The sequence below is a fragment of the Argiope bruennichi genome, chromosome 6 (genome assembly GCF_947563725.1).
Source record: "Argiope bruennichi chromosome 6, qqArgBrue1.1, whole genome shotgun sequence".
In the NCBI taxonomy this organism is placed as follows: domain Eukaryota; kingdom Metazoa; phylum Arthropoda; class Arachnida; order Araneae; family Araneidae; genus Argiope; species Argiope bruennichi.
The window spans coordinates 134,663,821-134,679,811 of NC_079156.1; the positions used below are offsets into that span (position 1 = coordinate 134,663,821).

Genomic DNA, 15,991 nt, shown 5'->3' on the forward strand with positions numbered 1-15,991 from the left:
ACAATTTGATTAATTAAAAGGTAGAAACTATATAGTACTACTTTTTAACAATCTACAATTAAATATATTTTAATTGTAGATACAATTAAATTATTGTTACAACAATTAACTACAATTAAATATATTTTATATATCATTAATATAATAAATGTTATAACCTCAACATTTATATTTTCAAACCCATTTTGGCCATCTTATTCTAAGGTCAATGGCAGATTTAGATATTTTGCAGCACATTATGGAAACCCTCTTTTAATAAATTGGATTGTTTAACTATAAATTTCAACATATTTTTAACAATGATTTCTTTCCATTTCATTAATTTTTTTAATTATATATATATATATATATATATATATATATATATATATATATTTGTTAACTTAATATGACTCATAAATGTGACGTATTACTGTTTGTGTACAATAATATTTAAATTGACATTTAATGTTTATAAATACTTTTAAAATCTCAATGAATGCAAATTAACAAATACGAATTCAATGATTTTATACTTGAAAGTGTTAATACAATATTAATATTTTCTAATTTATAGAGTTTGTACCTTTTACAAAATTATTTAGTTGGCAACTGCATAAGTAACTTCTTTTTTAAAACAAATATTGCCATATATATTATTTGCCCCCTCCCCTTCACCTTTTATTGGCTTTAGGCAGCTACAGAGCTGTTAATCCTAAACCGCCAAAGGTGTCTCTCAATGACCGGAAGAAATAATGCTAAACTAACTTTTGAAAATAACTACTCAAATTTCTTTAAAGGAAAAAGTGGTTAACAGTTCAGTTTCAATAAAATTCATTCCTTTTATTTCCCTGGTTTTGACTTTATTATTATGAGAAAGGGGAAAGAACAAAAAGCATATGTACATGATAACAAAACATTAAACTAAATCAAAATTAATCATTCCTTTGCCAATGCAGAGATAAAAGAGAACTCACCCTCTACTAGGTGGGGATTCAAACACTATGGTTGCTACACCAAGTAAAATATTTTAATCACTAAAATATATTTGGACAGAACAATGTTCAAGCATTGTTTTTTGAATATAAGAATGTTAAAGTATGATAGTTGAACACCATCAATTAAGTTAACAAAACATTTGAATTGAGATAGAATGCAAAAAACACAATTGTCATTTGATGAGACAAGAAAAATTGATGATATAAAGACCTGCTCTTCAAGGTCTATCAATAAATTGACTAGATTCACTTTTTCAGTTTAGAAACAAAACTGGAAAAAAAATTTTCTTTGGAAAAACTGAAAGATTTGCATTAACATTAATTGTCACTTTTTTTCAAAAAGAATTTAGAAATCGTTAATTTAACTGATTTTTTTCCTCTATAGATAAGCCTTAAAATTCATTATTGCATAAAACATGAACCGGGGCTTACTTTAATAAGTATTTAGTGTTCAAATAATTAAAAACCTTCAAAAAAGTCAACCCTCTCAATAGTTGATTTTGCTTGAAACAGAATCTGACCATTATTTTATTATATATATATATATAATAAAGCTGTGGTTCAAAAGTTAAGCTTGCTACCTAACAAAGGGAATAAGTATTACATGGTATAACTTATATATTTTATTGATCTAAATTATTAATCCATTTGTTTCAGTTTAACATGAAGAAACTTGGGTGTCTAAAAAATGACAGAAATTTCAGTCTTACTTTTCATAAAAAATAGCCAAAAAAATACGTTTTCAGTTTTTTTTTAAACGTTTTGCTGGGAAACAGCAATTTCCATTGCTTTCATTACTGACATGAATAACTTTGTATCCATCAGCTTCCAGTTCACGAATTTTAATTGCAGTTTCACGATCTGCAATTTGTTGTTCTTTAATCTTTAATATTTCTTGGCGTTCTTCAATTTCCATTTCCATTTTGGCCACAATTTTTTCTCGATATGCAATAGTTTCCTCTCGGTTCTTTAACTTTTCCTCATATTGCAGAATAGCTTCTTCTCTTTTTCGAACAGCCTCTGCTTTTGCTAAGATTGCATCTTCATAAAACGAAACAGAAGAACTTTTATCAGAATAATTAGGTTCTTCAGAATTTGAATCTTTAATACAGAGGCTTTCCTGACTAGCTATATCCATTGCACTTTCTTGAGATGAAATATCAATCTCCATTGAGCTAGCACCTTCAGAATTGACAACTGTTAAATTAGAACTTTGGTGAATAGTAGGGTCTTGTTTGGGAATAATAATTTCTTCATTAGTAATAGTCTGCACAGCTATACTTTTACGCCTAACAACATATTCTGGATTTTCAGCAATTTCTTCAGCTGCAACAGCTATGTTTTTTATTTGTTTGCATATACTTTGGTTTGGAGAGAAGTCATGATGTTGCAACTCATTTACTTCTAGATGAACATTTGTAACAGTTTCCTCCATAATGATAAATTCCAATTTAATCTAAAAAAAAGCAATTTTAATAAGAATAATTTTAATAACACACTTTTATTAGTGTATGATAAAATTAATTTTTTTTTGTATTTTTTTATAATGTATTTATATATATGATCATATTGGATAATTATAGAAAAATTGATTGCATGCACATGTTTTATGAATCTCTTCATGCGGCTTCTTTTAAATTAACCAAATTTAGATGGGTTATAATGTTCTATGACAAAATACTTACAAATGATTAAAGAGCAAACAAACAAGAAAAAAAAATGCTTTGAGAAATTATTTTGCTTATTTATGCATTTTTTAATATCTGTAAATAAATAATAATAATAATAAATATATATGATCTTATTTCTATGAGTAAAAACCATGAGTTATGTCCATCTTGTAGTTAATGTCATTTGCAATAATTTATTTATATTATTCCAATTATCAAAACCAAAAATTGTACAGATTCTATGGGCCAGTTTTGTGGGATTGCTGAAAAATAATATTTGAATCATTTTTCAAAACTAAATATAATTATAAAAGGAACAAATAAGTAATATTAAATCAGAGATGCAACTTACCACTGCTATAGTATTGTACTATTTATTTTAAGAATATCTAAAATTGTTAGTTAATTTGAATCAGAATTTAGGAAATTAGGAAGAAAGGTCTGGATAGCAGCTTGGATAAAAAAATTTATAATAATTAAGATTTTATTTTATAGGCTGTCTTGAATATATATAAACTTTTTCATAGATGAGAAACACTAAGAAAAATTAATGCAAACTTCATAAAAGAAAACATTAAAATTTCAGATTCATTATGGAAAAGAAGAGTTTAAAGATTTTATTAGATTATTAAACAGATGAAACTACTTATATGAAGGGCAATGACAGAAAAACATACTTGGGTCATTTTCAAAATTCGGTGCCATTTGGAAATTGAAAAGACAATAATAAAAAAATTTTTAATTAGTAATTTTTTTTTAATATTATTAAACAGACATTATTTCTGTATATTACTTGAATATTTTTGATACATTTTTTTCTTTTATATATTTTTAATTGATGTTTTTTTGGTCAGATATGATGAAAATTGTCATGTCTATTACCGGACATTTTTCTTGTAATTTTTGCATTTAAGTTCAGTGTACAATAATGTAAAGCTATATTTAATATAAGTATAGAGTCATTTTACCCATATAATAAAGACTTTCAAATAAAAAAATATTTCTTATGGTATTTTATACTTTCGTTTGTCATGTCTGTTACTAATATAGAATTCTTACAAGGATTTTTTTAATATAAAATACTAAAAAAAAAATTAATGCAAAATGTCTATCATTCTTATATATACTAGGCAGAGTCAATTAATATGTAACTCGAATTGTAGCAATATTATGTCAATTTAAACTTTTTAAGGAAAAGTTTGAAATGGTAACAGACATGACACAAAGTAACAGACGTGACATAAATTCAGGAGCCAAATTTTGATGTAAAGCTTGAAAGATAGAATTAAGCTAAAATGTGTTTCTCTTTTAGTACATAACTTTTTACTATAAAATAAAAAAAAAAAAAAAATATGTATATATTATTTGAAATTCACAAATACAGAATTGGAACATGTGTACACATTTTATTTTTTAGTATTTTCTTGAGTTACAATGCTATTTATTCAACATCATATTTGGAGAGATCCACATCAAATATTGTAATCGGCAAAAAGAGCATCCAGTTAGATTTGGATTTGGAAGTTTCATTACAATATCCTCTGCTTCAATATTATATTCTTTATATACATCTGTTTCACAGATATAATGAAGCTGAATGTTTGTTTTATTTATTAAAACATTAAACAGAGTTTTTGCATCGGGTATATCTGCCCCCTGTGCAACTATTTTGTCAGCAGCTCTCTTAATGGCACCCCCTATTCCATCAGCAGCACCCTTGCCGTGACCAGCCTCAAAAAAAGAACATGATCCATACTTATAACCATTATTTGCTATATGCTCATTCAAAAGGAAGAAATTTTTCTTTTGCCGATATTGCGTGGTAGGGCCATCAGAAAAAAAGTGGATAATTTCAACTTCGGGGGAAATTCTCTTAAGCTCGTTGAATATTTTCTGAAGGTGAGCCCAAATTGCTGCAGGACCATGGTCGTAACATTCGGAAATTGTGCAGAACGAAATTGGTTCATGCTGGTTTCTTAGATATAAAACGCCAGTATGCAGAGTTGCCTGCTTTCTCGATCCTCCGAAATGAAATGCCTGCACTTCTGTAACATGTTTGCACACGTAATTTTCAGAAATAAAGTTTAATAAAGCAAATGATTTGATAACATTGCAAACATTAATCAATTCAGTAAATACAATGTGATAATAAAAAACAAAGAAGATAAGAGAAAAAATGAAAACTGTAATAAATATGTGCTTTTAAAAAGTAAGAACTTACATTTATTCCCTCCCCCCCCCCACCCTTAAAAAATTCTTCCTAAAATATCAACTAAAATTTAAACAAAACAAACCCAAAAATTGAACAAAATATTTCAAATCTTGAAACATGTCAAGTCTGTTACCAAGATTGTCATATCTGTTACTATATAGAGTAACAGAAATGACCAGTAACAGACATGACATTTCAAAGTACAAAAATTAAGGAAACTAAATAATTCCATAAAAACATGAAAATAAATTTTAATTAAAATTAAAAACCTAAAAATCTAAATTAATCAGTTGAATAAATTAATAAATAAATATATTTTATACAAAATATTAAGGTAACAGACATGACATGCAATAAAAATACTTAACACAAAAAGGCTTCAGCTTCTTCAATCAAACATCAAACATTCAAGATGGCTGCTTGCATTTCTTTCTTAGAACATGTTTCACTGGTATACAAGTGTTGTCATTTCAAAATTTCAATCTTGTTGCTTAAAATGTTGAAAATATTGTATGGTAACAGACATGACTTAATGTCTGGACAGCTGTATTTAATTGGTAAAAATCATCTATTCTTCTTAAAAGGTTATTAAAACCTTCTTTATAACATAATTAAAAGTATATTTCACAATAAAAAAATATGTCAGAATAAAAATTTTAATTTTTGGAAAGTAATGCAGCAAAAAAACATTTTGAGTTTTATGATTTGGACAGCTGAATTTTTGTTTCCTCTCAACTTCTTTATTAGAAAAAAAAAAAAAAAATAAATAAATAAAATAAAATAAAATAAAAAATCAGATGAATTATTTTAATTTTATTGTTTCTCCACTGGAAATTGCCTGCTAAAAAGCATGGTAAAAAGAAAAATCATTTAAACTTTATAACATCTTGTAAAAAAAATGTGTTTCACATGGACAACAAATGGCACCGAATTTTGAAAATGACCCACTTTATAAAGAAAGAAATTATATTTTGACACATTATACAATAATTCAAAATATAATATATAAACAAATATTGTAGGAAGATTCAATTATTAAAGGCATTAAAATAAAACACATTTATGAATGTATTTACTTTTAAAATATTTTAATAACTTAGAAATTCCTAAATTAGCATAAATGTTAAAATTCTAATTTTTTAAGCTGTGAAATATTTTAGTTTTAAAATAAAAAGGAAGACTGTAAAAATTTCCAAATATCAATTTGTATATAGACTTAACATTTATATTCTACCAAACATTATTGGTTTATTTTCCTTTTAAGAAAAATTGGGCAGTTTTACAATCAGGAACTAACCAATATTTAATGGTTTCAGGTTTATTACTATTAAGTTCAATCAAGTAACTGCAGCCCACCATATTAATTGTAATGAACATCAATTTAATATACAGTAGATTACCCATGATGCATTTATTATTATCTGTTCTATATTGTACTGTTTTTTAAAATTCATAATTTGGATCCACAATGCATAACTGCATCAAATTTGTATTTTGATTATTTTTTAAATATGAATTCAGGTTAAAAGGTTACAGATAAATATTTCATCAATAAATATGTTAGAATTTTAAATTTCTATTAAAAAACAAAACAGATATATCAATGAAAATATGACACTTTTCTATAATGCAGAGTACCTGACAAAAATAATCCAAATCTTAACAATCAATGTAAAACTATTTATATAACCATCATTCAGGCCTGGTGACAGTTGGTTTCTGATTAATGCATATAAACTATCTGAATAACTCAGATTAATTATTTGTAAACTTAGAAAAAAAAAAGCCACAGTGAGTGATATATTTCATTTAGTCTCTTATAATTAGTGACGAATCTCTTAAAATCAATTTGTAAGGTAAAATATAAATTTTCTATCAACCTTTATTAAGAATGGAATGGCATTTTTTATATCTTTCTCAGCATATATTTAATTTTTGTCACTACTTTAAAAAGTAACAAATTAAATAATAGTTCAATAGGCTTATATATTTATTTACAATTCAATAATTTTTCAAAAACAACAGATAAAAAAAGCAAAATTATCAGTGATTGATAACAATGGACTAAAAGTATCTGATGAGGCAAAATTTTAATCTAAAATGGTAAACTAATGAACCTAATGAACTAAAAAAGTTTGAAATGAACATGAGATTATGATTAGAAAATTCTAAAGGCTAAGGGGGAAATGCAGTACCTAACAGCTTGATTACAAATTTCATTTCTTATAACAACTTTTCCTACATACAGTATTTAAATTTCTTATTTGTTAACATAGAAAACACAATCTTCCAGTATTATATTCCTTAGCACACAGCAGATACAGCTTAAGGTATACATTTTATTAATCAACATGTTCTCAATACAAGTGTTTATTTACATTATTTCTTGAGGGGTAAAATATTCATCTAATATAATATTCTTTGGAATCGCTTACTCTATTGATTTTAAATATTCAACGATATCATAGCTATGGTTAATTGAAGAATAATATTAAAAGTCCAAATAATAAAAATAGAAATTATGATCATGATATTAACTTACATTAAAAAAGGAAAATATTTCAAGATTCAATCTTCATCTGTAAATGCAAATTTTGTGAAGAAATAAGTATTGATTTCAAAGTGGAAAGTTTCAACTATCTAAATATGCCGGCACTTCGAGTCAACAAGTAAAAAATAAAAACATCTGCGAACAGCATGATAAAACAGGTTGCTGTCGTTGCGTTTCGAAATACGGTTACAGTATTCAGACGAGGCCAACTATTGTGCGCAATGGAAAGTCACGCCTACCTCAAAAACATCACGTGATTCCACTGGAGCAATGGCAAATGGTTGTCTTTTCTGAACAACTACTTGCCATTGTCCACGTGGTTACATGATTTTTCTGACGAAGGCGTGGGCTTCTATTGCGCGCAATAGTTGGCCTCATGAGGACGCCGCTTAAAGACGAACTATTGCGACGCAATGGACTATCACAGAAAGGTCGCATGACAACATGTGGACCCTCATAGAGATCATGTGACCACATGGGACAATGCAAATGGCTGTATCATCAGGACAACTATCTCTCATTGTCCTATCACGTTGTCTCTGTCCATAGTAGAGACAAATATTGTGGGCAATAGTTGCCCTCGTGGGAACACACCTTAAGAAAGGATTTCTTTCCACAATAGTAGGAGAAAATCCAAATGTATTTTGGATATTTACTAGATTATATATACTAGATTTCAACTATTATATAGTTTATTATGAAGCGATTTAATTCATTATTATTTTTTATACATAAATTATTAGTATAATGGAAGCTTTGACTGTAATAGACACCACAGTCACGGCGGATTTCTCAAGCTAGATAACGAGTAACGAAATCAAATTTCATTGTTTCGAACGGTACTTAAGAAGAGTCATAACGCTATACACATGGTTTCATTCGAGATTTATGTAGATTTATATCTGTTAATAGTGACAATTTTGCTTTAAGTCTATTCTAGAGCTATTTAATAACAATAATTGATTCACAATGCTTCACGAGTGTAGATTACATCAACCTGAAGCATCATAAAAAGATTTAAGCTTTTGACTTGAATCTAAGGTCATCCGATATCAAAATGAGACTTGAAATTTCAACTAGAATAAGGTTCTGCTCACTATATCTCGATTTCAGCTCTAGTCACTTTAATTATTGACTGCATACAAATACAAGTACCAGGGAGACCAAGCTTAGCTCGGCAGTTTTTTTTTCTTTTTCTTTTGTAAAATCGTTTTTTCTTTTTTTTAGAAAATATTTAGGTACGGATCACATATTGATTACATATGAATATTTTTCAATCTTACCTACATAAGAACTGATCATTTAAATTTAAAAAAAATATGAATGTGCTTAGTTTAATATGTTATTTGGCACATATATAGATAATAATCTACATTACATCATTCATTTAACCGTTTATCTATCATTGTTTATATTTTTGAACTAACACTCAGTTTTACCGTGATGAAATCTGGTCCGAGATGGCGCTATATGACACTGTCAGCACAAGAGCAGATAGAAAAGGGTTCTCATAATTACTTATAAAAAAAGTTTTTTTGTTGTTTGTGTAAAATCGCGTTTTTTCAGGAAACACACCTCAATAGATAAACTTAAAAAGCAAAAATATTAAATATAAATACATAAGTAAAAAACAAAGCAAAAAGTGCGACTCGAACCAAGGACCCTCAACATGTTGTTCTGACCACGATACTGCACTGCTCACACGTCGAAGCGGAAGTTTTATAAACTTATTCTAATAATTAGCATAATTTTTTTGTGTGTAAAATCGCATTTTTTCAAAAAAGACACCGTACAGATAAACTTAAAAAACAAAATTTATCTAAATATAAAATTTAATCCAAATCATTAAAGCCGTTTCCGAGATATACGAAATATATATACAAGAATTGCTCATTTAAAGATAAAGATACAATGAAATTTAATAACAATAAGGCCTCGGAGAAATAAGAACTCTTTGGTCCCGGAGAAGATTTTATTTATTTTGAATTTGTTTACAGCGATAGTAACTTTTTAGAGGCTCATTTCTCTTACGATAACTTTACGTCCTTTGAAAACTGTTGAATCAATACAGATTTATTTTTCTTGGAAAACTATTCTGGGCCATTAGCTCTTCCTGATCCACTTGTGAATTGGGGGTAAGAAGCTAGAAATAGGAGTCTACTACAACAAGTAGATTGAATAGGGTTATCAATTCTAATGTGAAAGATATTTGTTGCCTCAAATTCTGATAGCCACTGTCGAACCTGTTTATTCATAATTGAAATTTCGGATTAACCTCTTGTTCCTTGAAATTCATATCTAATGAATTAGTCTTGAATCTACAAGGCATGGTGTAAACTATTGGCATATAAAGATAATCTACAATTAATCTTGGAAACTGATCGAAAATGAATAGTTCCATTAGATAAAAATGTAAAACTGGTCCCTCAGGTGGATGATTTGAGAAATGAAAAAATGATTTCTGAAAAAGAAAAAAATTTCGTATTTTTGCCAGTGAGAAACGATTCCAGGACTAGAAAAGGATGGCTTACCTTTTTTTTTTTTTTTTTTTTTTTTTTTTTTTCCTTTTATGAATACTTTTATTCTTAATAAAAATTTCTCCAAAATTTCATTTTGAACTTCTAAGAAAACAGTTTGTTTTTCAACAACGATTCAACGATTACCTGAAAAATGAATTAATAAGGGCAGTGAAATGAGTATATTAAAGTATTTTTCGTACATAATAATATTTTTCGATGTTCTTGCGATATCGTTTAAAACCATACCGAATCATTTTATTTGCGAATACTGAAATATTAGATAGGTATTAGGTGAGTTGAGAATGGAATGTTTAGATTCATATAAAACGAAAATGTTAATGCATCACAGTTGGAGGAACTGTAATTTCTTTCAATATTACGTAATAAAATAAATATCATGAATTTTCAAGCAATATAAAATATTTTCTTAGTTAGATATTTAACAGAAATGTTAATCCGAAGAATCAAAAGCGATGAAAAAACTAAAACTTGTAGTAAAAAAATGAGTAAGATTTCATTTGTTTTCAGATATGGTATCTATGTAAAAAAATTAAGAAATAATTTGAATCTAAAATCCCCAATATTTAATATAATTTTAAAAAATAAATGTACTTAAGACATTGGGGGGATTATTAAAAAAATGAAGAGCTAATGATCAGAAAATAAACATTCATTTAAGTGATAAACGATTTACTTCTTTCATTCAACTGCAATAAAAGGCGTCAAATATATTAGAGAAATTGTTAAGCTTAAATAATAACTTTGAATTAATGCAGACAAAAATAGCTTTTTTCTCATAATTTGTTTGCATAGCTCAAATTGTAGCTAAATTACCCACACTGTGCTTTCTTAATATAAGTATACTATTCAAATACACTATATATTTAAAATAATAAGGAAAAACAAATGAACGAGTCCCCAATTTCTAACTACAACTATGAAATCACTTATTTTCGTTTCATATAAAAACGCAGGACCTCTAGATTTGTCATCGGAGGTTGATTATCCTCATCCACTCTCAATTTTTAAAAGAATGGTTTTTTTTTTTTTAATCCATTGTTTCACTGTACAATGTTTATGGGAAAATCCCGCGAATAGAATTCGTAAGCTTCAAAGGCCGAAGCGATTTCGAAAATTTTAATTTCAAAAATAATCTCATATCTTCTAGATATGAGTTTATGAGAGAGATGAGAATGGTTCCTGATGTATTCATAGTTTATATACTCATGCAATTCTGCCTCACTCTATATTGTCCGTTTAAAAAATTCGCAATACAAGTCACCGGTACAAACTGCTGGACCGATTTTTGTAACTTTTTAAATTGGTATCAAGAATCATGACCTCTTTGTAGGGTGTCTCTGAATTCATGGTATCAAGCTTTAACGGAAGGTTAAATATATATATATATATATATATATATATAAGGAACCACTTTTTGTATAGCAATATGTGGTCGGAAATGTATGGAATAATGTAGGTGGAACAAGGAAAGCAACATTCACACGAGGCCATCTATTGCGCGCAATGGAATTCCATGCCTTCCTTAGGAACATCACGTGATCCAAACGGAACAATGTCAAGTGGTTGTCTCATTGGGACAATTTTTCGCCATTGTCCCATTGCAGTCACATGATCTTCCTGAAGTAGGCGTGTCCTTTCATTGCGCACAATAGTTGGCCTCGTGTGAATGCTGCTTTAAGTTAAGCAGCATTCACACGAGGCCAACTATTCAAGGTGGGGTGATGCAATGTCTAAGAGTAATTGACTCTGAAGAGGGTCTCATTGAAAAACTTTTAGTTGCTACTGAATTTAATATGTATGTAAGTAGAGAGCTTTCTTTTCCTTTCCTCGGCATTTTTTCCCGCCAAAAGTTTTTATTTCCTATTTTCTTCTACTTTATATGTATAAATCCTTAATATTTTTTATATGTATTTTACCTACCGTTAAAATTTGGCTAATGAATTCAGGGACACCCTGTAAATATCGTGAATGGTCACTTCTCCACCCAATATTTGGAACAAAACTTGAGGGAGAGGTTTCTCCGAAACATTCTGGTACATTTTTTAATACCCTAGTAACACGCATATATCGTACAATATTGTATGATATTAAACAATATTCGCAATATTGCATAACATTGACTTTGAGCAAGGTAACGAATGCCTCGAGTGCTAAGATGTTTACTTTTCTCACATGTATTTGAACTCAAAAGTTTGTGGAATCTCCATGTTTCAAACCTCCCTAAGTCAGAAAAATTTTGGAAAAAGTTTACAAAAATTTTGAGAATTATGTCTGGTTGTCACTCTCTCTCTCTCTCTCTCGCTCTGTTTGTCTATGAACACGGTTACTCAAAAACGCTTTGATCTAGAGTGATAAAATTTAGTATATGGTCTTTATATCAAATTTGTAGATTTTTATCCAAATTTCAAATGAAATTCGTTCTTAGGAAGTCTGTCTGTCCGTCTGTCTGAATACGAGTTAACAGTAAACAAAAAAAAAAAAAACAAAAAAAAATCGTAAAAAGCTAGATATATAAATTGAGTACAAACTGTTTGCATCTAAAATATAGATCTGTAATAAATTTGGATCTAAATCCGCCAAAATTGATCGTCTGACGTCAATACTTTCGCATGCATATAAATGAAATGGTTAAAAAAAGCAACAACTTAGATAAATGAAATTTGTTACACAGTTTTAACGTCTTAAGTGTAGATCCTCAGCAAAATTAGGTAAAAAGTTTGATTATAAATAAATAAAAAGGACTTCTGTTAGTCTGTAATTTCTCATGCATGAAACGCGATAACTTAAAAATTCGCTGCCATAAATAAATGGAATTCAATTTTTGATAATGCAGCTCTATCTCAAATTTTGGCTTCAATTGTTTGAAAAACCGCTTCCAAAACGTATATTCCATTTTCTTTACTACACTATGAAGCGCACAACTCTCATGTACAGCACTTTGAAAATAAAAATCTGAGCATTCAGACATTCACCGTCATGGCCAAAACCCACAATTTTATGCAGAAGGGAAAGGAAAACTAAAATCTTTATTATAGAGTAAGTGAAGCAGTTTCGAGGTATAGTTTCCCTGAAACTTTCCATTGTCACCCCCTTCGAATTTTTTCACTCCCTCTGTTAATTTTCAAAGGATATTTGTACTTGGATAGTAAAACAGACAAAGTTCTACTGAATGGATTTCGTTCAAAATTTGAAATAAATCTGTCAAAAAAATTATCTGTCTAAAAAATTGTATTTATTAGACAGATAAATATAATTCCAAAAATAAAATTTCCCGAATACAAATATGTCTGAAATATCGAGATTATTCCAAAATCTCGAGGTCGAATTTTTTGACGGTTAAAATTTTTTCTCCTTGTATGCTTTATATACGAGAAAGAGACACAGAGAACTTGAAACAGATTTATCATTATCAAAACTTTGTTTGTTTAAGTCAGTGGTATATATTTGTATATCTTTCTTAGATCCATCAAAATAAATCTTGCTTTTGTGAGCAAATTATCAATGAAGCAAAAATTATATAACTAGTGGAATTTGTCGTTTTTTGAAGTTGACGAGGTTTCATTAAAACTCGATTTATTGAGAAATTCAATGAAGTAAAATTTTATCTATAAATAAGTAAAGCAAATGAGAAAGCGACAGAGTTAGATTAAAAGAATTTCAAAAACCTACAATCAATGACAGTCAAGATTTACAGTCAACGCTTAAAAAAACTGATAATAATGAAATACAAATTCCTACATTAAAATTTATGAAATATGTATCATTATTCAATTGAGAAATAATTTCCCTTTTTATTATGATTTCCAATTCACTTCGGTATCTTATTCTTATTTGTTCCATGTTCCCTATGTCCATGCATGACATAAGAAAATATGTTTATTTCCCTACATATAAAGTGAAAAAATAATAATATTTCTCTCTTTTAAATGCATTTTCAAATGGGCGAATGACTTTTAAATACACATAGAAATTCTAATTACTAATCACGCTTACATTAAATACTTATGTCTATTAATAAGATAATAATTCCCCCTTTTTGCCCCCACCTGACTTCCAATGCATGATTATTGGTATTCAGTTGTTAAGTAGGTAATAACTATTAGAAATATTTCAATTGTTACTGAACTCAAAATATTCCAACAGTCATCTTTGTTATTGTTGTCAACAGTAATATAACTATTTAAATGCTCGATAAAGTTACAAAAGGCAAGCAATCTAATAGAACAAACAATGAATCTTTGCTCTGTTGCTTTCTGCTAAAATTCATTCGCTGTCTTGCAATCGGACGTTGTGCGACTGTTTTTGCTGAGTAATAATGCTTAGTGCTATTTTCAAGAATTTCAATGTGGCTACGGTTATCGTTGCTTTCATCGTTTTAATGATGATTTGGGAAATATTAGAATATTTTCTTTACCCCGATTCGCCATTTCTTGGGGACGTTGATTCAGATCTTGATTTGTATCTCCATACGGATGTACCATCTCATCCGCCTGCTCCACGAGTTGCTGTGGTGCGCTTGTATGCAGTTTATAAGATCTGCCAGGCTTTGGAGCTACCTGATGAACTGGCTCCTGTTCAAGTTCAGAAGATTGATGCTCCAATTGTTAAATCCGTAAAGATTTACAAAATGTGCTGAGCCTTGTACTTGCCGGCACGTCTGGCTCCTATAGGAACCCCAATTGTGGAGTTCTATGTGGTCTACCAATTCTGTATGGCCCTGACTTGCCAACTGAGTACCGACAACGACAGAATGCAGTGTAACATCAAAACTGCCCCCAGTTTCCCAATGATGTTTAGAACTGTCTTCAGTTGCCAGATCTGCGCCAAAACCCGACATCGGCTTCTAGATGCGTTTCCAAACAGTGCCATCGATTGTCAGATGCTCATTCAAAGACTGTCGTCAGTTATTAGATGTAGTCGTAGAGAAATAGATGCAGAGATGAAGGGAGGGTTGGCGTATCGGCAACAAGAGTAGCATACCTCCACATGGTGTTCCTTGGGCAACGGGGCAGTTCCCTGGAACTGCAACTGCTAAGAGGCTACTCAAACAAGAAATTTAAATAAAGAAATTTTATTTATTATGGCAAAATAGTCTGCTTTCTTTTATCTTGAAGTTATGCGTTTACTTTCCCATGTCGCAAAAATTCACTATCTGTATTAAACATTCAAAACACATGTAATAAATGTCTTGCATTGCATTTGCTTTAAAGAAATTTGATTTTTCTTAGTTGGAAATATGTACAGATCATCATTATCTAAATCTTAGACACAATGATATTACTAATATCAAAAATTAAACATTATAAAATTATAATAAAACCTTCAGATAAGTAAATAAATAATCTTATTTATATTTAATAAACACCATGTTAAAATAATCAGTTTCTTTCCCAAAAATAATATTTTTGCCATTTATCTACATGCTTTAACTAAAGGCTAAAACTTTTGCACAAAACCATTGTTTTGCTATCAGTTAATTTTACCATATTTTATGATGTGAAAAGGTTCTAAATCACACAATTTGCACTTTAAAATATTGATTTGAAAAATAAATAACATTAAATTCGAATTGTATATACATTTGATTATTTTTTTTTTAATTTCAGGAAGATCTTTCAGGACTAAAATGAAAATTTAATAAAAAAATGAATGCAAAGATGATGAGTAATTGAAGAAAAAGAAAGATTCGGATATGAAATATTTAAATAATGTAAGATTTTCCCTCATACACGCAAAAACAATAGATTCTTTACCCAAGCAGTTCCAAATCACGGTCCTTATCCCATATATTTGCCCCATTTCAAACTCAAATCTTGCAAATTTTGAAATGGAAAAAAATGTCAATCAATGATGGCAGAAACCATTGCACCTTCTGTTTCCATTGCTGAAATACATCAGATCCAACATAAAAGATGGGAATATCTTAATCTCAACTTGCAGATTATGAAACTCTGGTGAATGAAATCCAGAAATTGTCAGCTATGCACGTGATCGTCAATTTGACTTAATCCTCCAATTTCAGAGATGAACACTCCTTGTTA

The 15,991-nt window shown here is 29.0% G+C and overlaps 1 protein-coding gene across 1 annotated transcript; it reads right to left on the reverse strand.

Moving 5' to 3' along the window:
- Window positions 1–407: 407 nt before the first annotated feature.
- Window positions 408–7,569, reverse strand: LOC129972190 (uncharacterized). Its single transcript, XM_056086219.1, has 2 exons — window positions 7,402–7,569; window positions 408–2,433 (listed from the first exon to the last, which is right to left on the reverse strand). Exon 2 carries the CDS (start codon window positions 2,410–2,412, stop codon window positions 1,720–1,722), a length of 693 nt encoding a protein of 230 aa, XP_055942194.1. The 5' UTR covers window positions 2,413–2,433; window positions 7,402–7,569; the 3' UTR covers window positions 408–1,719.
- Between the last annotated feature and the right edge of the window lie 8,422 nt (window positions 7,570–15,991).